The sequence below is a fragment of the Triturus cristatus genome, chromosome 8 (assembly GCF_964204655.1).
Source record: "Triturus cristatus chromosome 8, aTriCri1.1, whole genome shotgun sequence".
Classification (NCBI taxonomy): Eukaryota; Metazoa; Chordata; class Amphibia; order Caudata; family Salamandridae; genus Triturus; species Triturus cristatus.
In genome coordinates, this window is record NC_140591.1 from 1,433,088,453 (window position 1) to 1,433,116,335 (window position 27,883).

General features: G+C 46.3%; 1 protein-coding gene across 2 annotated transcripts in view; it reads right to left on the reverse strand.

Annotated features, from left to right (window-relative positions):
• Nucleotides 1-10,336, reverse strand: part of ANKRD42 (ankyrin repeat domain 42) — a 394,873-nt gene extending 384,537 nt beyond the window's left edge. For both annotated transcript variants that reach the window (XM_085620564.1, XM_085620565.1), the window contains exon 1: nt 10,158-10,336. In XM_085620564.1, the coding sequence (XP_085476690.1) occupies nt 10,158-10,185 (28 nt within the window). In that variant the 5' untranslated portion in view covers nt 10,186-10,336. The remainder of the gene's footprint in view (nt 1-10,157) is intronic.
• Nucleotides 10,337-27,883: the final 17,547 nt, after the last annotated feature.

Genomic DNA, 27,883 nt, shown 5'->3' on the forward strand with positions numbered 1-27,883 from the left:
AGGTTGTCTAAGACCACTAAAATCACCATAAGGGTTGTCTGGATCGGTGCAGGGTGCCCACTTACATAAGTGTGCATCATATATCAAGCCAGCCTCTCACACACACAAATTGTATATTGTAATTATAGTCCTCCTAACTCATGGACATGCAAGTTAACTGAGGTGAAGCATTGAAAACACTACTAGTGGTAAGCACTTTTGTGAGGCGCTTATGATCACATCTCAGAATAACTGGGTTCCCGGCAGAAACTGGTGAAAATGTTCAAATCCCCACACACACTCTAACGTTTCTCTCTCTGCCAGTGAGTACTTTTTATCCGCTGATGAAAGACAGCAAGGTGCAAAGGCAGTCACCTCTTCTTCCTCAGTCTTAACCACCTGGGTTAGAACTTCTTTTACTACTCGCATCAGTGGTTATTATACTGTTGCCTTCAGGAGAAACTATAAAGAGGTAGTGCACTACAAATGTCCTTTAGTCTACAAAATGCATCCTGACACTCTGATGACCTTTCAAATGTAGGCTTGTTCTTTAGCAATTGCCTGATAGGATAGGTCTATTGTGCATAAACTTCTGTGTAACCTAAAAAAACCCTCACATCATCTTTTGCATGGTGGTTCATTGTTAATTGCCGATCTCAAAACTTTCTTCCATCCTTGCCAACTTTGTGCCCCTGATACATCACAACATCCCTTGCAAATGTGTACTTGCTGTATTCAACAGTACAACCTTTTATTTTCAGAATTCATAAGATCTTCTTCAACATTTTATCATCTTCTGTTTTTGTTCTCGCCGTCACCAATATGTCATCCTGGAGGAATATGACATCTTTTACACTGTTAAAGAGTTCAAACATTGATCTTAGTAACATGACTGCTGGAGACACCAGACCAAAACAACCCTCATACACTGAAAACACCCCATGGGAGTAATAAAGGCAGTGAGCTTCCTATTTCTGAGATGCAATAGGATTTGGTGAGATTCCGCAATTAAGTCTATGATGGAGAGAGAACCAACTCACTCCTTCAGTCATGAAAAGCAACTTGTTTATTTTAACTTTAGGAAACCTATCAATGAGAATACTTTTGTTTAAGTCGCTAATAACTTATAGATAACTAATAGTTAACAACTACATCCTACCATTAGCACATAATCCAAGACCAGAACCAATGTTCCTTTGAATGCCTCATATGATTCTATTATCTCATCACTTATGCACCTGGCTAACTTTATGTACACAAGGTCTAGTGTTGTCCTTGAAAACAATACTGTGCTTAAAGTCTTTGAGGTTACCAATTGTCCCAGAAATACTGTGGGAAAAGCTTTTAACATCCCATTCCTATACTCTCTCTTTCATCAATTAATAACCAGGTTTCCCAGCTACTGGAATTTCGTATCATGCCTAGTTCTCCCTAGTCTATCCCTCTAAGCACAGATCGGACTTTCTCTGCTATGTATTATTTCCTCCCAGCTTTCCTACCTTTAACCTCAAACAGCAGTCTTCTAAATCCTAACATCTTGAGGGGTTCCCCAGTAAAGTTCTCCGGCCTTATATCTGATTCCTCGAGATCCTCTACCGATTTAGAGAGGACTGTGCGTCTCCACACATCCTTATTACCTATAGTTTAGGGAGAGCCCGAGTAACCTTCTATGTTCGTACTGGCCCCTCCCAAAACTATGTTACATAAGGTTTTTTTGTCCTGCTCATACCTCTACCACTAAGACCTTACCTTAAACACTGAGCCCACATTAGTCTGGCTTGCAAAAAACTCACTACCTTTATCTTACCATTCATCACTCACACACTTGACTCGATGGTCCTTCCTCTTGTGACATCCTATAAAAGTGTCTCAGGGAAACACAACCTCAGCCTTTATGGGTTAGAGCAGGGCATTTTTTTTACTAAAAGTAGGATGGTCAGAACTTCAACATCTGTAACACCTGGTGTGTTCTCAATGTCCATTTCCACTTTCCTGGCCATTGCCACAAAATTTTCAGTGATGGGTGCCCATCCATCCACAGTCTATCTTAAATGCTGGAATGGTTTGTGTGCATGACAATGTGATCCATAATCAATTCCTCATGTAACAAATAAACTAAAGTGACAAATTATTGCCAACTATTTCAAAACAGAAATGTAATCATGCATCTATTCTTTTTTCCTGTTTTCCATGAAACAACTTAGAAGAATCAATTGCTACAAACATATTTGCCAGAGAATAAAAATGTCAACATTTTCAAGAGCATTAGTGAGCATATCTCCTTGTCCATGATGCCTTTTTTCAACGTGGTTAGAATTTTTAAGACTCCTGCCCGCACACAATGAGGGAATATTTTCTACTTTTTCTTTATTGTAATTTCATACTCCTCAAACATAGAAATAAAGGTGGTAAAGTAGTCTACTGGGTACTGGAGACACCCATCACAATTTCCCTTTAACAGGATGCACTTCTGTGCATTCTTACAGAGGTTGGGGATAACCGAGGAGATCGATCTCACATTGAGATGACGATGCTGGTGGCAAACCGGGACATTGCTCAAAAGTAGAGATCGGTCACGCCATCAACACTACTTGAATGGACTGGTGGGCACAATTGAAAAACACCATATGCACTGAGGAAATATGAATTTTTATGGCCAATTGTGTCCCCTATCTTAGACCCCAACGACTCCATGTACATGCTACAAGTACATGTATGTTCCCTCCAGTTCCAGCTATGAAGACGCAAATACATGTGCGTCCAACGTCAACATGTCCTCTTTCAGATCCGCCATGAATGGGTCGAATATTCCATTCCTAAGTATGATTGGCCACCGACTTTATATGGTTCACTTTTCACGTTTTACAGTTAAGGCGAGTAGGCCCTGAATTCTGCCATCAAGCCTTTTCCTGCTTCTACCTCTGAAATGCTCCAGCCTGGACCTGCATTCGTATCCATGAACTTTGTCCTACTCCCTGCGCGGCTAACGGTGCCTGACGCGGCCTGTTGCCTGCCAAAAACTGTATTCAGCCTTCAAGTTATCTGCTCCGCTCCTCATCCAATGCATTCCTGTCTAGTAGTTTAGGTAAACATCCTTCCTGCTACCGAGCAAAAGGGCTCGGCCTCGCTGTCTTTATGCAAGTAATTCATAGCCCCTGTTACCATGGAAGATTCCTGCCCCCTCGCATCTCATGTAGACACATAGACGCTTGTACATGCACTAACAGTCAGTATAGAATAGATTCCGTCCGAGAGACCTTTCCTTTTGGATAAAGCAGTTCCTTAAACAAAGATATTAGATACGATTTGGGATTAGGTTGACCTGACCCCCAGACTTCTGTCTCCACATGTAGAGCTAAATGTCAATTCTCCTTCACCCTCTAGTTGCACGTCAATCACACGTCATGCGGCTGCGCGCGCATCTCTGCCAAATATTTCTGCTGACACTGCAGGATTCTCTTATGGATCCACCCACTTGTGACATCATTTTAAATGACGTTTCTAGTATACGCCTGTTATTACGCCCATTTTCATTACGTATGTGTATTCTTATCTGTATTATCAGCTGTTACGCCTCCTGCATCTGTCTTAATGCAATGCTTTTCATATATATATTGTTACTTGTCAATAATGTATTGCCTATCCCTTCCTGAACCTTCGTGGTGATGGAATAAGATTGCCTGGTTCGAACCATAATTCCTTTGTAAGGAATAAAGCCCTTTCCAGAACCTCTAATACCACGGATTCTGCCTCTTATTTTGACTGAGTTATTCTTACTAGACTTTTCCGCATAAAAAATAGTACAGGTAATTTAAATATTTACCACAGCACTGCCAGGGTTGCCCACAGAAACATTCCCAGCTATGGGGAAAATGGATGGACTACTATGGATTAGGCATGACCCCTATTATGAGGGACAATGTAAGGCCGCGGAGACACACTTGGGTGTGCAGATAGAAGGTGCGAGTATGTGTTTTACATCAGTGGTTCCCAACCTTTTGACTTCGGGGAACCCCCACTGAATAATTATTGGAATCATTGGACACCGACGAGCCATTACAGGAATCCGAGGACCCTGGCCTAAGCATGGCCAATTATTTGAACCACAAAACAATCCACAATACCGAAAAAAAATATTCAAACAAATACACAAATGATGACACATTTTATTTAATTTGCAATACATATTAATTTTAAAAAATCTAAAATTTGTTTAATAGAAAGTTTGGAGCTTTTCCACAATCAATTGAGGCAACTCATCCTCCATACTATATTCTGTTTGATGCATGTTATGAGTTTGGCGGTGTGGGAGCGTGCTGCAATGCCAGCACAACACTCCCACATCGCCAACCTACTGCCAGATTAGAAATGTTCTCCTGGTCTGGCGGGAAATACTTTAGCAGTCCTAGGCGGTGAGCCTTAGTAAGGCATCGCAATGGGAATGCCAAAGCATGTTCCTGCATGGTATGGACTGTTAAGTCCATGCCGTGCAGGAACTGGGGGTGCATGCATACAGGGGGGCACAGCATGTGCCGCCCTGCATGCATACCCATAGTCCTACGGCAAGGCCCCCTTAGTTTCCTCACACCACACTTTTTATAGCAGCCTCAACGCCATGAAAACTGTGGCGTTGAGGAAACTTGTAATATGCTTGGCAGGGCCTCAGACCGCTGCAGGACCGCCAGGGATCATGGATCCCTGGTGATGGCAGCGGTCCTATGGTGGTCGGACCGCTGGTGCAGCTGTGCTTAGAAAACCACCGTGGCTATGCGGTCCATCAGACCGCCGTAGTCATAATCAGGCCCTATGTCCACTGTGGTTTCATACTGCGGGTTATCTCACCAAACACAATTAAGAAAATGTTCACTTCTAGTTTCAATAACACTCGATTTTGAACTTTAGTAATCAGATTTCCATTACTGTATTTGTTTTTGGTTCAGATTTCCATTACTGTATTTGTTTTTGGTTTACAGCCTTGGAAAACCCAAAGGTATACTTACTTGAGCATTGGCTGTGGCTAGTTTTATGGGACCCAACATATGAATAAATAAGGTAATTTGCAATGCAACCAAAATCTTGAATATTGTCCTTTCTTGACCACAACAAAGGGTATAGTGTCATGATACTACTTATGCTTCACTATATGGATTTACTGGGCTTAGGGTCTTACCCAGTCAACTATCATTTGCACAAATATCAACAATTCTATGACAAAATCATTGCTAGATCTCACATTAGTTTAGACCCTTCATTAGGTGCACATAAAAGCTAAACTCCTCAAATCATAGGGTTCTGGCGGGTAAAACCCACACTAGGGGTCTTATACACGCTGACCCACCAGCCTCTCTTCTTCGCCCGCCTAGCTGGAACAGCAATCTTCATACAATGTGTTTTTATATAGCACTTATCCATTGTTCATACACTGTAAACAGCAGATTGCTGCTGTTGATAGGCTCCACAAATTATGGACCTTCTGGCGAGTAAAAGGCTGAGTCAACAAAGGTAATCACATTTTGCAGCTTTCCAATTTGTTGAAGAAATAAACGCTCAGCAGATCAGACGACCCTTTGGGTGAAGAGACTCCGCCATAGTGCCACCGCCCACCGAGGGAGCATCAAGATGGACCGTGCGGCCAAATGTGGCAAGAGCGTCCAACATTGGTGATATAAATCACTCAGGGCAAGAAGGGGAACAGGGGAGAAAGGAGACGGGAAAATGTACCTGCCTGAGTGTTAACTGCGTATACATTACCCATGTTTGTGTAAAATCAATCAAAAAGATTTAAAACAAATGAATGTTGAACTTAAGCAATCCCAACAACATGCTAACAGACAAGGTCACAGCTGGGCGAAGAGAACAGAAACCCATGTAGAAAGATAATAGTACTAAGTTAACAAGCATTTGCAATGCAATAGGTCTTGCATTATAAAAGTGTGAGCAGTTGGCATTGCTAATAATAATGCAACACTAGCTATTGGCATTGTAAATGATAATGGCATTTATTTATGTGTTTGTTTTATAAAATAGATTTTAAAAAAGTCATTGTCATGAACAATGCCAATAGCTTAAACTTTTGCAAATGCCCACCAACTATATCTCCTCCAACCACATCACTCTGAATCATGACATTACCGATAAGAACATTGCACGCATTACATACAATTCTATTAAGGAGGAATATCCTACATTTCTATTAAGGTAGATCATCATTACGACAGAACATAATATCCTTACACCCTTCAGAAATATTAAATTATACAATGGAAAATAAAAACTTTACCTTAATCGCAGTGCTGGGTCTTGGTCGTAAACAAGCAATAAAGAAACGAGCACATACAGGCTACTTCAGTTCAATAGTGAAGTGGATGATGTACACAGTTATGGTAGTGTGAGATACATGACATCATTTCCGCATCCATGTATGGTAACTTAAGGTAATTTCTGGGATACAGTGGCAAAGATACAAGTCAATAAAGCATTGTTTATGAGGTAGGGCGACTCCTCACCTCTTCTCTATGGAGTCGATGTTGGCATGTAGCAGCCACAGCTCCTCGGTCTTGTCCTGACGGGAGGACAGGATGAGGTGATGGCCAGTCAAGCACAGGGTTCCTTCTACAGGCGGGTGGAAGGGCCGGTGCAGCTGCATGTTATCCACCGTGGGAGTCTTGATCAACTCGGCGAACTCCATCCTCAGCCCCCAAGCCAGCGAGCACCGGCCCTGTCCGAGCGGCTGCGGGGCTCAGGTCCGTGCACACCCGGTGAAGCCGTATGCTTGAGGTACCCAGAGTCCAAACCAAACAGCGGCAAATTCAGGTGCAGCATGTAGATATTGAAGACGGACACGCTCCCTAGCGTTCTTCCGATCCGCATATCGCAGATAGCGGCAGCCATCTTAGAGTGGTACAGCCAGCTTCATTTACCGCAAGAAATTGGGCAAATGGATCGTAGGGACATACCTTGTGCATGCGCCTAATATTCGTACTCGCTCAATTGCACTAGTTAATTTGAATATTGTTATTTCTCAAGTATTGTTAAAATGTTTAAGTAAAATAAAATAAGAACATTTGAATACATAATTAATGTAACATAAGGTGAAATCTGTGCAATTTCCCTATGTGCAACAAAAAATTACGATTCGAATGTGGCACTGTAATTGGCAGTGTGCGTGGTGCAGGTATCCGAAACAGTCATAATAAAAACGAGGCATATGTTTTCAATTATCGCTTTGTGAAAAACAAAGCCGCGAGTGGTGCGCGCGCGCCCATATGCTTTCAATTATCGCGCCCGTGTCTGGGCACGATAATTCAAACTATATGGCAGGAAATGCGCGTAATAGACACCAATAGGCCAGGGGCGGAGCTATGCGCCCGCCTCTGGCCTATTGGTGTCTATTTTACAAAAGAACACGCACGGAAAGGCCAATAGCAGGCCGCAAAGGTAAATTCACACGCACGAGCGTGTGCATTTTCCAGGTCGATTTTCAAAACCCGGACAAAAGGACTCTTGCCTGCGCAAGCACTGCTGGGCAGTGCAACGCAGGTCGCGAGACCTAAAAATGGCTCATATTTGTGTTTATTGTTTAAAAAATGAAATGGAATTGCAAATGATTATTTTCTGCTAAAATATTTCAAAAACATTTCTTTCTGTAATTTTAAATAAATAATATTAACATTTTACTTTAGGTGAGATTTTCATTATTTATAAAGCTTTACAAATAATTATGATTTAATATATTTAAAATAAGCATTTAATTCAAAATTAATAGTGCATCCGCTTTTATTTTTTTCTATATTTAAAATAAAAATCTAAAATTAATTTACATTAATATAGAACATAAAAATATTTCACTGATTGTTTTAAAGGATAATAAACTATTTTAATTTTCCCTATACTTTACCATGGAGAGATCTCCACCCCAGTGGCCCCTAAGATCTTACTCCAGGATAAAACCTCAGTATCTCTGTGACCGCAGATGGTAAAAGCAGCACCAGACAAATATCATTCTTGTTGTGAAAAAATAATGATAAAACAAATTTGCTAACACAACGGGTACAGGAAAGTATCAGTTGACTGTATTATCTAAACCAAGTGTGCTTCAGTAAACCTCACACAAAATTATACAAACTTCTTAAGACTGAAACACAATTCTGAACATATTAAGATCAGAAACGCAGAAACCACGAATTTTGAAGATCATTTTTAGGTTTCGCCAGTACAGCGCTTGTGAAATCTATTGTATTTAATATATCTTATAAGGCCCTTACTTCTTATTTGTCCATGTGCTTGCCACTTTACTTTTCCTCCGCTTCTGTTGATTGTAGCGTTCTTTTTCATGTTATTCCATGTGTGTTTCTCTTACCAGTCTCCCGTGGCCCAAGTACTCATTTTAATCCTCTTTGGTGGGTGGAACTTATTTTATTTGCTTTCACAGCGTTTAGCCTCAGTCACTCTAAGGGTTGTCTATTTACACCTCCTGCCACGCACACACACACACATACCAGACGGAGAAAAAATGTAATTTGGAAAGCTAGCAGAGATTGCACTCTAAAGGTATTTGTGTACAGGATAACAATTGTTCTGCTCTTGAATGTATTTTATGGAGTTGTCAAATTGACTCATGTCTAGAGTGACCGAGCATCCCGGTTTTTCACCTGCTGTCCCGGCAGATTTCAGGAAATTTAGCTCGTGTCCTGGTTCTTAGGGAGGGTTGACTGAAAAGGGCGAGAGGTGTTTTTTTATGTTTTACAAAGCAGGGATAGCTATCAGTTATTTCAAGAAAGCAATTTATTTTACAAGCAAGCTACTGGGTTTAAAAATTGCATTTTATGTATGTTCTCACTACCTGTTCTGGAATTCTCTGCTGAGGAGCACTGTCATTCGGTGTGCTTGCTTGAAGTAAAATTGTAATCCTTGTTCTATTTTTGTGATATGTCCCGATTTTTGGCTTTAACATTCTGGTCACCCTACTCATGTCCTCAGGACGCCATTTCCAAAAGCTCTGTTATCGGGAGTGTATGAAGAATAACAAGTAGACCACAAGTCCCAGAATGCACTAGTTTGTTACACGCAGCCTTTCCAAGATTCTCAGGTTCATGCACGGGAGCTTATTCAGTTAGGTTTTTCTTTGGCATTAAAAGGACTGCACAGCCCAGAATGCAAAGTGAGGAAGCCTTGACTTGCAGATCTACTTGCACATAAAAACTGTGAACTCCAAATTGTGTGTCCTGTTGAAAACATATTTTTGCAGCAAACTCGGTCTGACTTTTCAATGGTTTGGATACGGGATTGTGTGTTCTGTTTTCTTCTCTGCAGAGTGCGTGCACCAAGTGTCCTTTCACTTTCGGCCTAGTATTTCATTGTGCACCATAGTTCTAATCCTGAGCAGACTTGAATAATGCAGCCGGTAACACTCCTTCGCTTTAAAATAAACTAAGTGTGGGGTCGCCGCTTTAACCCCACTGGCACTCTTTTATTGCATAGCGATATATTTTAATATTTTGTATGCGCTGCAGGTCATTTAGATGTCACGTTTTTGTGAAATTGTATGCCCACGAACAAAGATGTAAATGTGCACTATTGAATTCACATTTGCTCACAAGTATAACATATTACAGCTGATACGAGAGCTCCCAGGTGACATCTGTTCATAATTTCGACAGCACGATGCATGAGTATCACACGTTTGTGTCCAAAAATATCATCAACAGTATTATATCGGGAATGGATGCAGGTAACCTCTGCCTACTTATATCTATATAGTGAAACAATTTCATGTCCCACCCTCAACCCCAAGAATTGCCAAAGCTAATAGGTTTCACCTATACGAAACCGATTCGGCTTTGCCAATGTTTTTTGCATGTTGCACCACGTACAAAAAGATTGACAAAGAAAACAGATTTTGCATAGGCGAACCCCATTGGCTTTGCCAAGCTTGTTATTTGTGCTTCCGAGGTGTCTGCCTTAACCACCTTGGGACGCGACATCTAATTGGTCACCACTCAATTTTACACCAATCCTCTTCTTGCTAAGGTGGGACCAAATCGTACATCTGAAACACTATCACGTAAAATGCTTGCGTTCAGATAGGGGCCATGTTAGGCGTAGGTCGTGTGCAATGTAGCTCATTATCTACAACGAAGGAAAGAAAGAGGTTGCATCGCAAATGTACGTCTCCTTACCAGAGAGGACGAGGGAAGCAGCGGGCATTGTGTGTGTGCCGATTTCCCACCGAATGGAACCTCTGCTTGTAAATTCGCTGAGACGCTTGTCAGCCAGCCCAGTTGTGTCCACAGCTTCAAGAGCTGTTGTTATGGAGTCGGCGTAAACTTCCGGTATGGATTGACGTCACTTCTGGTAGACGATGGTACTGTACATGGGCTTTTTAAAAAAAATATATATATTTTACTGTATTGTTTGTATTCAAAATAAGAGGTATATAGCGTTTTGGGGAATATACAAAAACAGAAATGCACAGCTACAACTGCTTATTACCTGCAGTAGAAAGTTACTGCTATATTTCAAAACTTTGAAGAGAACCGGAGACTGATGTGCATAGCTGCCAATTTTTCGGATTGGTTAAGTGTGATACCTGCATAGTTTCTATGCACTTATGAGTGACATTCATCTGAAAATGAGTGACACTTTTTCGCAAGTAAAAACTGTAGTGTCCTGATGGACACGTTCTAGTGTTCCACCTCTGTTTCCACCCCACACTGCACACCCACCTATCATAGGCGTCACCGGTCAGGTGACCCTGCAAATAAAAGGGGCAGGGCGCGAACATGAGACATGTAGCAAGACGCCACATCCGAGTGACGAACCTGGTCAGAAGAAGAAGAGCGTGGCATGACGCCACTCCACTTTGGGGTGAGGATGTGGTCCGTCGGCTAGACTGCCGACTTTGGTACTGGAAACCAGGGTTCGAGCCTCGGGGTCGCGTCCACCTCCTGTAATTCTGGGCAAATCACTTAATTTCCCCGTGCCTGAATGTGTAACTAAACCGGTGCTCATGTAAAGCGCTCCAATACCTTCGGGTCGAATTTGCGCTATATAAAATCTGCAACAAAAAAAAAAAATCAGCGAAAGAGGAAAAGAGAGTGGCACAACGCCACAGGGCAAACAACCACCACAAGCGCGCAAGAAGGAAAGGAGAAGAGCGACCGGACAGAGGACTCATGCCAGCACTGGAGAAGGTGTTCATCAGCACAAGCCAGCCACCAGGGTGCAGCGACGTCACTGGAGTCAAATGTAAGCCTCTAGCAAGCACGATCTGCATCCAGGCCCCACGCTTCACAGTGCGACCGTCTACTCACCTGTCACCGGCTGCTTGGCATCGATGGCCCCACATCTAGCAAGTGCTAGTGCAAGACAACAGTAAGTGGGCACAAAGTCCCTCCAGTCCTCCTCACTCCATGAGGTCACCGAAAGCAAGAGATTGCTGCCTGTTGCCCAACCAAAAGAAAATGATTGTATCCATCATACAGGTGCATCATCACCAAGAACATCTGAGGAGCATCGCACCACCAAAGTGGATCCAAACACTCGAGACATCCGGAGTTCAACGAGGCTAGCCACCCAAGAACCTTCTGTGTGGCCCCATAAACCTGAAGCCTGCCGAAGAAGAGCATACCCAACCTTTGGACTATCCACCCTTGGGGTTACACAAGGCTTGGCCGTGGCTCTGTTGGGAGTTCTGCAGCGACCCCTCAGGACGGCCTACGAAAGGCCCGCACAGCCCATGCGGTCACGTGGCAACCAGGGTCAAGGGCCTCAACGGAGTTCCTGTGAGATGGGAATCTGATTCGGAGAGATGCGTCGGCAGCAGCTCCACGGGAGGCACCGGGAAGCATGGAGTTCGCGGATGGAGACTGGTCACCCAAAGACCATTTGAGGAAGGCATAGAACCCGAGCCTGCCGGCGAGAGCACACAGACTGAGACACCACCCTTTGCGGCTACATGAGCGATTTGGATGTGGTCCTGTTGGCAGTTCCTCATCGACTCCTACACGAGGCCCGCACAGTCCACAATGTCCCGTGGCAGCCCAACAGGAAGGCCCTCCAGGAGATTCCTGAGAGAGGGGAGTCCAGGCAGGAGAGGCAAGTCTGAAGTTGCTCGGCTATCGGGAACTGGAAAGCATCATCGCCTCCAAGGTAGGCCCTCATCCACCAAGGTCATCCTCTGTGTTTGCAGGTTGGCCGCCCACCGGAGCTTGAGTTGCTGCAAAAAGATCTGCAAAGTGGACTCCACCACTGCTACAGATGCACCGCTATTTGAACTTTGTAAATAGACTCCAACACAGCAAGACCAGGCCGGTCTGAACTCCATAGTCGAGGCGGACCAAAGCCTCCTGACCGTGTGGTCCAGCGCTCCAGCACTGCCCAATAGATGGCCTGAAGAGACTCATTGGTGCTGTGTATTGTTGTTTGTTTTCTTCATAGGTTGGACTTTTGTTTGTTCCTTTTCATTAAAGATTTGGAGGGATGTAGTATCCTGCTGGACACGTTCTAGTGTTCTATCTCTGTTTGCACCCCACACTGCACACCCACCCATCACAGGCATCACCGGTCAGGTGACCATGCAAATAAAAGAGGCCTGGCGCACCTGCCCTGGCCAGTTCCAGTACTCAACTACAGCGTGTCAGTGTGGTCATTTGCATAGCATGTGGGCCTAGGGCCCAAGACGCCACAAAAACGAGCAATCAAGTGCTTTTAAACAGCTAAAATATAAGAAACTTGAAACTTTTGAGCCCTGAAAAGTTCTAAAAATAACTTGAAACTAATGCAGAACTACTAAAGTCAGTAACCTATAACCTCTTTCTAAGATGTCATTCTATAATTCATAATGAGCTGCAGAGAGCACAGCTCAGGAAAAGCACTGGCTGCTTTTGAGCTGAGCTGAATAAAGCTCATGAAATAACTCAGAGAAATTCGGAGATAACAGTTTGTACTTTACAGTTAGTGCAGTTTGCACATTTATGATACGATCAGCATGTAATCCTCCAGAAGTGAAAATGTGAGATGCTCACAAGCTCCCTGAACTTTGGTTATCAGGCCTCAAGTATTCAGAAAATGATGCGGCTTTCTCAGTGGGTGTTTCTAAATATAAAATGCAATACAGACAATAAGTAGCTTGCTTACAATAAACGGAAAAATACTGGATAAGCGTCTCAGCTGTGCTACCGTATTTACTGAACTGCTTTATGTGCGCAAAACCACACATCCCAGGTTGGCGACAAATGTCACATTCTCTATTAATTGGCATCAGGAGAGCGAGGCTGAGTTAGGAGGTAGTATAGCGTAACACGAATGCTCCTTCAGGGAACTTTCTGCCATTCCTTCAGCATGCTCACTGACAGAGTTAATGCACACACCACAGAAGTGCAGCAAAGTTTGGGGCACAGGCAGAGTGTAAAACGCGCCTTCTTCGGATGCCGTAGGTGCGATGAGAGATCATCAGGCCTCGCCTATGGCCACCTCAGCTCATCTGCTTTAATCCCTAAGATGTTCTTTTTGTCAGGCATCGCCGAGGTCAGGGTGCAGCTGAGAGAGCTCACTCAGCTGCTAAATAACTTTAAAACCCCGGTCTGGCTGCAGGCGTATGTGACTTTCAACAGCACACACAGCCAGGGGCGCAACTAGGTCTTAATTTCGGGGGGGGCTAACATGGCAAATGAAGGGGCGTGGTTAATGTTAATCGATAGGGACGGGGCTAAAATGGCAGATAATCAGGATCAGTTAATGCTCAGGTCAAGCTGGGAAAAAAATGTGATGAATTCTGCATTTGAAACTGGACAACAATTAGAGCACACATTTTTGTTAATTTGATGCACTTATATGCTATTGTCTTATGAAAAAGGAACAGAATGTACTGAATTAAAAGGCCAATTTAATATATTTTACTACAAAGCACTTTAGGAACACAATATAACCAATTTTCACAATGCCATTTCAAGGCGACGACCCTTTTTCGGCAGTTTATCAACAATTGCTTCTATAGGCGGACAATGTGCTCGTGAAATGTTTATCATTGCAAGTCCAGAGAGTCGTTCTTGCCCCATTGTTGACCGAAGATGGGTTTTCAGTCTGCGAAGACAACTGAAGCACCTTTCTGGGGATGCGGTTGTCACTGGCATCACAATGCATGCCTTTACAACGCGGTTGTAACGACTGAGCAACTCAAGTGCTGCTACAACACGTTACCATTTCAACGCAAACGTTTACCACGCATATGCCTTTACAACAAAGGCATATGCGTGGTAAATGTTTCGTTTTAAAATATAACTACTTTACAGGTAAATATAAACCTATATATATAGGTGACAAGTAGCAACAGCGTGATTTAAAACCGGATTCCTCACCAATACACCCACTGGAGGGTAACAAAAATGATTGCACGAACGTACTGTTGACGACAGAACCCACTGAAGGGCGAAAAAACACGAGGGAAAACTCCAAGTTCCACAATGCCTTTTGAATGTCTGCACCCGAGCAAGCCCACCAGGGGGCAGGTAATTGGTATTTAAATGAACTGACTTGGCGCCCCTTGTGAATCTGCCAGAAACCAGTATGCTAGCCCGTGAACAAGGTGCAGGAGCACTGAAACGCGTAGGGCTTTTGTAAAGAGATTTGGAAAGGCATGCCGGTTTCGCTAAATTAAAGGACTCTGTTACAAACGATGGGGTCCTGCTTGTTTACTGAGTGCGTCTCCAAGCGAGGGATACACAACTGTTAAATATATAATACGGCCAGTCCTTGGTCGTGGAGATTGCACCGCCATTAAAGAGATATGGACTGCAGCGAGGCACCTGAGTCTCAGCAAACATCAGAGTGACAAGTAGCAACAGCGTGATTTAAAACCGGATTCCTCACCAATACACCCACTGGAGGGTAACAAAAATGATTGCACGAACGTACTGTTGACGACAGAACCCACTGAAGGGCGAAAAAACACGAGGGAAAACTCCAAGTTTCACAATGCCTTTTGAATGTCTGCACCCGAGCAAGCCCACCAGGGGGCAGGTAATTGGTATTTAAATGAACTGACTTGGCGCCCCTTGTGAATCTGCCAGAAACCAGTATGCTAGCCCGTGAACAAGGTGCAGGAGCACTGAAACGCGTAGGTCTTTTGTAAAGAGATTTGGAAAGGCATGCCGGTTTCGCTAAATTAAAGGACTCTGTTACAAACGATGGGGTCCTGCTTGTTTACTGAGTGCGTCTCCAAGCGAGGGATACACAACTGTTAAATATATATATATATATATATAGGTTTATATTTCCCTGTAAATGGGTTATTTTTTTTAGTAAAGTGTATGTATATATATATATATATATCTATATATATATACACACCCACATTTCCTTAAAACCCAACAACCCTTCAACCCATACCAACCCTAAAATTGCCCCCCTGGTACCCCAAAGCCCATACCCACCCTGAACCCTACAATTACCCCTGGCACCCTAAAACCCATTACCAGCCCTGAACGCTGAAATTATCCCCCTGACACCCCAAAACCCATACCGAACCCCAAAATGACCCCCCGGCACCCCAAAACCCATACCCGCCCTGAACCCTAAAATTGTCCCTGGCACCCCAAAACCCTAACCCGCACTGATCCCTAAAATTACACCCTTGCCCCCAAAACCCATTACCACCCTGAACCCTAAAATCACCCCCCTGGAGCCCCAAAACCCATACCTGCGCTGATCCCTAAAATTAATCTTGCCCCCCAAACCCACACCCACCCAGAACCTTAAAATTACCCTTGGCACCCCAAAACCCATACCCTCGTTGAACCATAAATCCCCCTGGCACCCCAAAACCCATACCCACCCTGAACCCTAATATTGCCCCCTGACACCCCAAAACCCACACCCACCCTGAACCCTAAAAATTTCCCCCTTGCACCATAAATCCCATACCTGCCCTGAACCCTAAAATTATCCCCCTGACACCCCAAAACTCATACCCACCCTGAACCCTAAAATTACCCCTGGCACCCCAAAGCCCATACCCACGCTGAACCTTATTACCCCTGGCACCACAAAACCCATACCCACCCTGAACCCTAAAATTACCCCTGGTACCCCAAAACCCATACCCACCCTGAAACCTAAAATTACCCCTGGCACCCCAAAACCCACACCCACCCTGAACCCCTAAATTACCCCCCTGGCCCTCCAAAACCCATTCCCGCCCTGAATCCTAAAATTACCCCCTGGCACACAAAACCAATTACCACCCTGAACCCTAAAATGACCCCTGGCACTCCAAAACCCATACCCACCCTGAACCCTAAAATGATCACTGGCACCCCAAAACCCATACCCGCCCTGATCCCTAAAATTACCCCCCTTGAACCACAAAACCCTTACCCACTCAGAACCCTAAATTTACCCCCTGGCACCCTAATCTGTAACCCACCCTGAACCCTAAAATTACTCCCTGGCACCCTAAAACCCACACCCACCCTGAACACTAAAGTTACCCACTAGCACCCCAAAAAATGAACGCTACAAACTTACACTACGTTTGCAAATACGGTGGGGACTGTACTCTTTGACGTTTCCATGTATGTAAGTCAAGAACAACATTCACTTATGCAGGCAGTACGTAAAGCTGTGCTGAAGAATGCATTAAAGTCACTGGAACTTACATAAAAAACTGCTGCCTGCTCTTCTGATGCTATTCTGTGGAGTCGGGCTGATCAGCAGCACTGCGCCCTGGCATCCAGCCCCTCCCGAAGGTGAGGGGCTGGATGCCAGGATGTGGGTCAAATGTCTCCTGGTTTCTCCTTGCCTGGGCCTCCTCTGCTTCTTCCTTGGTGCCCTTGGATGCAAAGAGAGAAAGATCCATGGCCCTGTTCACCATTTATCTGGTGAGCAGCGCTGTGGATGTGAATTCCATACAAGTGCACAGACAGCAGGGGCAAAGGGATGGCAGTGCAGGTGACGCTTTTCCTTTGTAAATTAATTCCTGCGGGAGTCATAGCCCAGGGCTTGCTGTCTGTGCACTTGTATGGAATACACATCCATACAAGTGCACAGACAGCACACCCTGGGCCATGACGCCAGCAGATATTCCTTTACAGAGGAAAAGCGTCACCTGCACTGGCCATCCCTTTCCCCCTGCTGTGCACATCTTCCCACCCCATCAAGTGCTTAGGTGAAATCCCTGACTTCAGGCAAGGATTTCGCCTCGGTGAAGCCAGTCTAAAGGAAAACAAGAGGTGGGGGCATGGGGCTTCACTGAAACTGTTCAGAGGCTGGCTGGGGGCTGCTGGGCCTCTCAGAAAGGATCCGATGCGCAGCCTTCGTTCATCATTTCAGCGTGTGTAATCTTAGCCCGGGCTGAAGAAGACGACGGGGGGGGCTGAAGCCCGGTGAGCCCAATGGGTGTTGCGCGCCTGCACACAGCTGAGCACAGCACCAGCAGTGGCGCAGTACAGTCACGGTATGCATTTAAACACCTCTCTTTTTGATTGGTTATGTGTCTTTTTATTTCTTTCCTAAAGCAGTGGCCGTGTCTGTTGTGTTTGCCTCTTTTTAGTATTTGCTTGTTACACGCAATGTGTTCCATCCCTCGCTCTACGCCTCACGCCCAGCTCCTAGTCCACGTCAGCTGAGAGATTCTGGATTGCTGGTAGTGGACGTTGGAGCTGGACGATGGATGGAGGGTTTTCCTGCTTTTGCTATACAGGTGTTTCTATACAGATTAAAGCTGATAATTACATCACTCGTGTCCGGCTCCACTTTACAAGTGGTGACGAGTGAAACACCGGCGGATCTACGCGTGTCTGCATGCTCATTCAGCATATGTTTTTTTGTTACGTTTCTGGCAATACGGTTAAAAGTTCAGCAGTTGAAGGATCTTAACTTTCAAGCTAATGGAAAAGTAGCGAACATGTCACTGCTGGGATTACAGGGCGTATGACTTTTACTTTACTTCATACTGTTTGGCATGGTACAGTGGATTACCGTTAAGTTTACGGCCGTTTGAATTCTATTACAGGACCGGAGGCTTCGGATTATGCTTTCTCCTTCTTTACTGTATCAACTCACAGCAGCCAATAAACATACAATTAGTAACACAACTACATTGTCCATGTGACTTTGCGTCAGCCACGCCTCCTTAGCCCTCCATAAGAGCCCTGGTCACTGTCCCAGCCTCCTCTTTCTTTGCTGCTTACAGCATGAGATAAGTACCCCTCGTTTTCATTATTTTATATGAGACGATTTAGTCGCAATATTGCTTCAGCGCGCTGCGCTTTGCCAGGTGTCATTGCTTACTTGTAATGGTTGGTAGCGAAGTTTGTTCATACGCGATTTCAGCGTTGGTGGAGGGGCGCACTGCGCCGCTAGCGGGGGATCGATGGTAATCCTCTCCCGATGTAGATTGCAGCGTTAAGGAGCGCGAGCTTCACACGCTTGTACCGCGCCGCTGGGCGGCATAATTTCGGACCGTTTAAGGCCCAGCGCGTTCAGCGCGGTGTCGAGGGCTTCCCTCATCGCCAGAGGACACGCAGAGCCGGATGGTTACCGGCCGACGTGTGCAGCTCACGCGAAGCCCATTTGGGCTGGTTTTCAGTAGGATTTGGGCTCGCGTTGGGCTGCACACGCCGATCTCGGCTTCCGGGGGGTTTCAGGAGCGCATTTTCGCTCCGTGCTTGTGACGCCTGACTGGCTGGAAGAATAGTCGCCCTAGGAGTGAGCACACACTCCAGAAAATCGATAAAATTGGCTCTGACGCCTGAAAAGGCTGTAAGAATATAAAATACAGCATCTGCTGAGGGGGCTAGGTACAAGATTGATTGTGTGCACCTGGGCTGGCCCCCCCCATTACTCCTCCAGGAATATATAATTATTGGCTCTTCTACCGCTGGTGGGTTGGTTCAGTTCCTCCACCTTGCAAGCATGAATGAGTGGGTACGGTACGAGGAGGATGAGGAGGATGTCTATTATGAGGGACAGCAGGAGACTGTCCTTGAGGAAGATATTATAGAGGCTCTGGACGCGTCGGTCCAATCCTCTGTCAACAGGGCACTGGAGACTACAGTTCCTTCGACTGTACATCAAGCATTGGCAGCTGCTTTAAAACCAATTACCAAGCAGCTGGAGAGTTTTGCTAAACGCCATGGTTTCACCAAAGGGAAACACGGGGGACGCTCGAGCACAGAGCTGGCAAAAGTGCGCCGCTGGCCACATGCCACGACCCTGGATACTCTTCCTCCACCCGCGGGGGGGCGACCACGCGTATTCGGCTGGCGGAAAGGCCAAAAGCAAGCAGAGAGTCTATGAAGACACTGATTCCACCACCACTGATACCGATACCAATACCACGGACGAGGAGTCTCCCCCTAAGAAGAGGGCTAAGAAGGTGGTTCCGGCTCCTCCGGAGACGGCGTCCACTACTCCTTTCACTTTCAACCCTAGCGAGATAGTGCACCCGAGGTCTACTGACTGGGCACCAGCACCGGAGGTGATCGACTACCTACATGAGAATATTCGAAAAGGGTTTGACAAGGAGGTCAGGAATCGACTTCGGTCGGAATGCCCTCGGCCGGATCTTCCGGATAAGGTAGCAGAGACACCGGAGATAGACGTAAGCTTGCTCACGTTTTTGAAAAAGTTCGCAAGAGACCCCAAGAAGGGGATAGACAGAGCCTGGAGAGGGTGTCAGGATAAGCTGCTTGACGTCGTGGGTCCCCTCGCGAAGATTCTAGAAATGGCTTTGGTGGCCAAAGAGTCGGCAGCTCCAGTGGATCCGGATATCTTAGCCGGGTGGGCACAGAGAGCAATCTGCCTGCTGGGTAATGCCAACTGTGCCATATCAACAGAAAGGCGCAAGTCCCTGCTCATGCGCATGGACACTAATCTCACTGATTTAGCCGCGGCTGAGCCAGGCCCGCTTGCGGAGGGCAATTTGTTCGGAGACCGTTTCGTGAAGGACGTGTCCAAGTATGTAGGGACTTTCACGTCGCTGGACAAGGCCCAATCGGGGATAAAGAGGGTGTTTACCCAGGGCCTTTTCACTAGGGCCGGACGAGGTAGGGGACGCTCGTCAGGCCGCTTCGCCAACCAAGGTCCCCCGAGAGGTGATTTCGGACGAGGAAGAGGTGACTGGGATTCTACCAGAGGGGGTACCTTCTACCCCACCCGCCGCCGCTTCAACAAGCGCAGATTCCAAAGTGGCGGGAACAGAGCAGGCTTCCACGCACAAAGTTCCACAGGTGAGTGTAACAGATTTGTCTCTTCTGCCATTGGGGGGTCGCACTCAGTATTATCTACACAATTGGCGCACTCTGACCCAGGATGCGTGGGTGCTTCAGACGGTTCAGGGATTCCATCTGGAATTTTACGAGCCTCCCTGTCAGGACACATGGCCCAGGCCTCTCCATTTTTCCCAACACGAATGCAATTTTATAGACGAGGAAATAGAGGCCTTGCTGCAAAAGCGCGCAATAGCTTTGTGCGATCACAAACCTCACGGCTTTTGCAGCAACGTGTTTCTGGTCCAGAAAAAGGGAGGTGGATACAGACTAGTCTTGAACCTGAGGGATTTCAACCATTTTCTAGTATACAAACACTTCAAGATGGAAGGGATACACCTTTTGGCAGACCTCTTGAAACCGGGAGATTGGCTGGTCAGGCTGGATCTAAAAGATGCTTACCTGTCCATCCCTATTTTTCCTCCACACCGCCGTTCCTACAATTTCAGTGGAAAGGTCGGTGGTTCGAGCATTTGGCCCTTCCTTTCGGGCTTTCCTCGGCTCCCTGGTGCTTCACCAAGGTGATGAAGCCGGTGGTCGCGCATTTGAGAGAGCAGGGGATTCGCATGATCATTTACCTGGACGATATCCTGATCATGGCTCACAGCCCGACTCTAGTTTTGCAGCACTTGCAAATGACAATGTCTCTCTTACAGAGTCTAGGATTTGTAATCAATCAGACCAAATCTGCTCTCATTCCGTCCACCAATACCGAATTCCTGGGGTTTGTGATAGACTCCAAGAAGGCGCAGTTGCACCTTCCCAAAGCGAAACTCAAGGATCTCAGGAAAGAGATAGTAGCCATGTTAGACAGGCAGATGGTGTCCCTCAGGACCATAGCCAGAATAGTGGGCTTATTGGCATCCTCCATACAAGCAATATTTCCGGGACCACTGCATTACAGGGCATTGCAGAGACTGAAAATTCAGCACCTTCAGAAGGGTCTAGCCTATTCGGCCCTGGTACCGATCTCTCAGGAGGTTCGAGACGAGATGCAATGGTGGCTGGGGCACGTAGAAGCGTGGAACGGCAGGGCCATCTTCGGCTCCTTACCGGAAGTAGTCATCGAGTCCGACGCCAGTCGTTGGGGCTGGGGAGCGCGTTGTGGCGACATCTCCACAGGCGGAAGATGGTCTCCCCAGGAGTTAGAGTTGCACATAAATTGTCTGGAGCTCCTAGCGGGCTCCTTTGCAATTCGGACGCTGTCGCCCAAACAGACAGCTTGCTGCATTCTGTTACGAATGGACAACGTGTCGGCCGTGAGATACATAAACAAGCTGGGGGAAACGAGATCGCCCCTGTTAGTGGAGATTGCCAAGGATTTTTGGCACTACTGCCTGCGTCACCAAATAACAGTAATAGCGGAGTATATTCCAGGGCAGTCCAACCTCATGGCGGATTGGAATTCCAGACATCTGAGGGATTACAGCGACTGGAAATTGATGCCGAGCATGTTTCACTGGCTACAGAGGCTTTGGGGGCCGTGTCAAACGGACCTGTTTGCCTCCAGGTTGAATCGACAGATTCCCCACTTCTTCAGCTGGAGACCGGATCCAGTGGCGAAAGCCACGGACGCGTTCCTCCAGGATTGGTCGGGAGCAGGGAATTATGCCTTCCCGCCATTCCTCCTCATTCCGAGAGTAACCTCTCATGTTCTCAGGCAGCAAGCGGAGGTGATCTTAGTGACACCACGGTGGAAATCGCAACCATGGTTCCCGATACTGCTGGAAATGAGCTGCGATCTTCCCAGGAGACTCCCTTGGTCGGAGTCTCTCCTCCTGGGACCTCACGGGGAGCAACATCCTCTGATCACATCGGAGAGGTTGTCGCTGATGGCATGGAGAATTTCCGGCAACAGTGGGAAATGCCGGGAATTTCGGAGGCAGCTTCAGGCTTCATCAGGCAAGCGTGGGCTCCTTCCACCAGGAAGCGATACTCATCAGCCTGGACAAGCTGGATGGGTTGGTGCGTGGAACGGAGTCTGGATCCCGTGGGGACCGGACTATCCGATATTGTGAATTTTCTTTCGGAAAAGGCTGCGAGTGGCCTTGCCTATCGCTCTGTAAATAATTTCCGATCGGCCATTTCGGCGGGGCACGCACCGGTGGATGGAAAACCGGTGGGCATGCATCCTATGGTATGCAAGCTTCTTAAGGGTATTCGGATGGCAAATCCTCCCAAGCCCAAATATTCGGACTTATGGGATGTGTCCTTAGTCATTTCTTTGTTCAACAGTTGGCCAGTGAATAGTCAGTTGTCAAGAAAACAGCTTTTCGCAAAATTGGCGATGCTGTTGTGCCTATCGGCCTGTAGGCGTTCATCGGATGTGCGGGCATTGGATATTACAGGTAGAGTATTTACTCCGGAGGGAGTTTCCTTTACTATCACGGGTCGTACTAAAACACTGTCTAGACACATTGAGTATAATGCTTTTCCGAGTAACGAAAAATTATGTGTGGTCCAATGCTTGAAAACCTATGAGGAATGTACCCGACCTTTGAGATCTGAGGGTTCTATGCAGCTCTTGCTTGCAATACAAAAACCTTTTAAACCAGTGACTGCTGCAACTATAGCCAGATGGCTGCGTTATGTTATGAAAGAAGAAGGTGTTGATGTTCAAATGTTTGGCGCACATTCTGTGCGAGGTGCAATGGCTTCAAAGTCATTTATGCTAGGTTCTAGTATTCAGGACATTATGCATTGTGCGTATTGGTCTTCAGAGTCAACATTCAAACAGTTTTATTATAAGCCGGTGGGAGATATAACATCTGTGGTATTTAATAAGCGTTAAACTAGCATAATCCGAAGCCTCCGGTCCTGTAATAGAATCAAAAATTAGCTAGCATTCGCGCCAAGAATTTTCAATTCTATTAAGGACACGGAGGCGAGGATTATCCCACCCGGCTATGTACAATATGATTGTTCATGTTTACCCACCCGTTGATGATTATATGAACCTTTGTGGTAAATGGAGTTTATGGGTTGTTCATGTTTGGTTTTTCCTAGGTGCAGACAAGAAGTCTGAATGAAGAGGCCTTCACATTGAAGCTTTTTGAAAGGAAGTTGTGTTCCGGTTAATCGTTCAGATCAGACGGAAGGTCTGGAAGCGGATATCTTCACGTTGAAGACTGCGCGGAGGACTTGGGTTCCTGTTAAACTTCCAGGTTGGAAGAGTTTGTGAAAGTTGTGGATTATTAGACTTTACACAGTTCGAGCAAAGAAAGAGGAGGCTGGGACAGTGACCAGGGCTCTTATGGAGGGCTAAGGAGGCGTGGCTGACGCAAAGTCACATGGACAATGTAGTTGTGTTACTAATTGTATGTTTATTGGCTGCTGTGAGTTGATACAGTAAAGAAGGAGAAAGCATAATCCTCGCCTCCGTGTCCTTAATAGAATTGAAAATTCTTGGCGCGAATGCTAGCTAATTTTTGATTCAAGAGTGCTCGTGCTTACCTGGAGGTTCCTTGCACGTCAGCACTGTTTCTTGTGGACTCTGGAATCCTGCTGCGGAACGCATTCCGAAGTCTTCTTGCGTCTTTCTGGTGCACTGTGGGACACATTCTCATGTCCCAGGTCACATTGCGTGTCCGTGCGTGCCACCATTTTGAGAATCTCCTCCTACTGTTTTAAATGGCACTGTTAGCGTGTGAGGAGTCCGTGAAGTGCATCATTAGCACGGTGACACGGACACCACTTCTGCATTTAACATTGTAGGAGCGGTGACGGGCACACCATTTCTGCATTTAACATCGTTAGCGCGGTGACGTGCACACCATTTCTTCATTTACATCGTTCTGTCAGGTACATTGTCAGCGCGGTGATGCGCACACCCTTCTTGCATCAGTTCTATTTTCACATTTGTCATGTGCACATTTAGAGTATTGATTTAAGAGGCTAGTTGCAGCACTATTAGTGCACACCTTTCTGTTCTTCAAGTGCGTGTTGTTAACACACGGTGATACGCACACCTTGTTGGAGACAGCAATTATAACTTTTATTAATGTAGAGATAATTTTCCTGTTATCCTCAGTGAATTAGTCCTTTGTTGGTGAAGTAAGAATCTACATCTTTTATTTTTGAAGTATTGCCTTCCAGTTGCCATGTCTAGTCATCATTTTTCTCTTCAACCTCCCCAAACTTTTTGGCCAGCTGGAGGTAATCCCTGCATGAAGGGGACTGAGTGGAAGGCTTATTTTTAGGTCTCGGCAGGCGATAGCAGCGCACATGCGCTGCTCTCGGCATTCGAGAGCTTCTTGGAATCAATACAGATTTGAAAGTTGTGTTTCTGCTCCGCCTGCAGTTTTCATTCGTGCGTGTCGTTTGGCGTCACAAATTATGCAAAAGCGGGTGCAATGATTGCACCGGAGGTATTTTAATCTCTACTGGTTACCACCCTGTCCACTTTTGGCCCCGCCCCCGGGACTGGATCTTTTACTGGCAGCAGAACACGGTGGGTTTTATAATGACTGTTGGCACTTTTCTTTACCTTTGTCTGCGTGTGGGCTATGCGTTTACTTGTGAGTGACATTTAATAATGTGCTTTACATGAGTACCAGTTATCTTACATTGGAGCTCTTTACATGAGACCCAGTTACGTTACACAAGGACATATTTGATTTTGGTAGGCGTGGGGTACAAAAATAGTCGTGCCACGCTGTTGGCGTAGTTTGGCACATTACCCGTACCTTTACTACGAACGTCACATGGTTCTTGACCAATTGGAGCAATCCGCCTGAAAGAGGCACAAAAGCACCAGTAAACACAGCTCGTATATACAGCGTGACATACATCTAGGAAACGAAAGCACTCACAGCGGTCATACGGGCTCGCAGGCAGCCATACAATCGGCGTCCAGTGATACCAGCAACATAACAATCCATAATAGATCGCGCTCGGCCTCTGATGGTTACTCTGGGCGCCAATACCGCACTTAGAAACTGAACCATTTTAACAAATTTATAACCCTATTCTTTCATCCCAACCACCACCACGTCCACCACCACCACGTCCACCCACGTCCACCACCATGTCCACCACCACATCCACCACCACATCCACCACCACCATCAGCACGTCCACTACCACCACGTCCAACACCACCACATCCACCACCACCACGTCCTCCACCACCACGTCCACCTCCACCACCACCACGTCCACCACCACCACCACGTCCACCACCACCACGTCCACCACCACCACGTCCACTACCATGTCCACCACCACGTCCACCACCACCACCACGCCCACAACCACCACGCCCTCCACCACCACGTCCACCACCACGTCCACCACCACCACCACCACGTCCTCCACCACCACCACCATCAGCACGTCCACCACCACCACATCCACCACCACCATGTCCACCACCATGTCCACCACCACATCCAACCCCGCCACCATGTCCACCACCGCCACCACGTCCATCACCACCACGTCCACCACCACCACAACCACCACCACCACAACCACCACATCCACCACCACCACCATGTCCTCCACCACCACCACCACGTCCACTACCATGTCCACCACCACAAGCGTGCAAATCGCTGAAATTTGTAGCAAATCGATTCACAAATGCAGCAAAAGTGTGCAAATCACTGGTTAGCAGACATGCACAAATGATGAAAAGCGTGCAAATCGCTGAAGAATAAAGTAGATTGATTGTCTGCACATCACAGAAAGAGAAATGAGAGAAAGAAAGAAAAATAATAATGTAGAGTTGAAGAAAAAAAACGTGCACATCGTTGAAAAGATTGATTTCCACTTGATGAAACAATTGTGTGCACATCACAGAAGAACGACGTGAAAAGACCGCAATTTCATGCTGAGCCACTGGAGGCGCTGTTTAGACGAGTAATTCCTAGTCTCTATGACCTCCTTAATCATAGAGAGGAATTGGAAGAGTGAGAAATCCTAGTCAAGCTCTCGTGAATATAAATGCCCAAGGAATACGGCTGCAAGTGGTGAGAGACGTTTTACTTTCTTTTTTATAAATACGTCATATCGCATAAATATAGAGTTCGAGCGCTTACAGATGCAGGGAGTGCGAGTTGGAAAGAACACGCGAGCGTGTGATGATTTGAATACACGCTTGACGTGCGTTAGAAGAGTCCCTTGATGGTTAAAGCTGTCGATTTTATTTTCTTGAAGAAGACATGGCAGAATGGTTACCAACTTATTTCAATAATGCGTTGTCGCTGGTGCAAGCTTAAATTCTGTCACGCTTCTATACCCAATGTGTTGCCTTTAGTACAAGCGGAAGTTCTGCCACGCTTCTATACACGACTGCTTGGAATAATGTCCATGGCGTAATTCACACCTGTCGCATGAAGTAAATATTAGCTTTCACAGCTTGATTCCCTCGAAACGTTAATTACTTCAAAGTAATGTGCGCTCGCTGTGAATTACGTACTAACAGTCACATTGGAAGTTGCTAGGCAGCAGGACTAACGTTGAGATGGTTCAACAATTAGTGTAGGTTTGAGGATAATTACGTGAGGTCTGAAACGACGAGAAGTGAATGAAATTAAATTGTTCTCTCACCTTGAGCGTTGACTTACTAGTGAAAAGTCCCGTCCAAAAATGATTTAAGTTGTCACTGGTTCGTTCTCTGGCCCCTTGTTTGAGAAATTCGAAATTCAGTTGAAAGGTGGGCATCCAAAATGATCCCATCCTCGTCGCCAATTTTGTAGAGACGACTCTTACCAATGTATGTTTAAGGAAGAGGGTTTATTAATACATGTACATCCGTATAAGAAGGGGCTCTGGAGCAACTGACACAGAAAGGAATGTTAGAGAGAGAACACTCATCTCCTGCTCCACGAGCTCTTTGCATTCTAAGCCAAAGGCTTAGTGAATACACATTACCACAGAAATCTTACCCTCTGCTGGTCGCGGTTGGAGGGGTCCCTGGGTCTGAGGCTGCAGGCGTCGTCAGGAGCATGGAGGAGGGTCCTTGGGCGCTGGATTCTGGGTCATAGTCGCCAGGGGACGTCCTCGTGGTCTTTGTCCACTCCGGCACAGGCCAGGCTTGGTGGTTGCAGAGTGTGCAGGAGTCGCGGTTCCTGGCTGGCACCAGGGGTTTGTTACTTGCTTTTAGCAGAACCACTGCTCGTGGGAGTGCCAGTCGTTTAGAGTCACAAGGCAGTCAGGTCCTCCAGGGTTTTCGAGGTTGCTGACCACTTGAGATGCCGGGTTTTAGCTGGAGCAGGTTCGAGGGTTGACAGACCTGTAGGGCTGGGGCCAAGTCAGTTGGTGTCTTCCTCTTGTTAGCAGCTGTACGGCAGGTCTTCTTTCTTCTTGTTCTTCTTGCTTGTTTCGAATTCGGGATCTGAGGAAGGAAGGTTCAGGGTGCCCCTAAATACTAAATTTAGGGGTGTTACAGGTAGGTAAAGGGCAGGGACTAATGGGTCCCTTCCCTGGGGTGGGTTCACCCCCTATCCTGCCACTCTCCTGTCGGAGGGGGGCAGTAGCCTAGTCCTGATTGGGCAGGGCTTCCCATCTTCAAGATGGCGAGAGCCCGGAGTTGTGCTTCACCTCGCTTCCCCCACCTGAGGGGTGGGGTTGGCAGAGGCTGGCACACCCCCTTTCCTCACTTGGGCTTTCCCGCCAGTCTTCCCGCCAGAGTG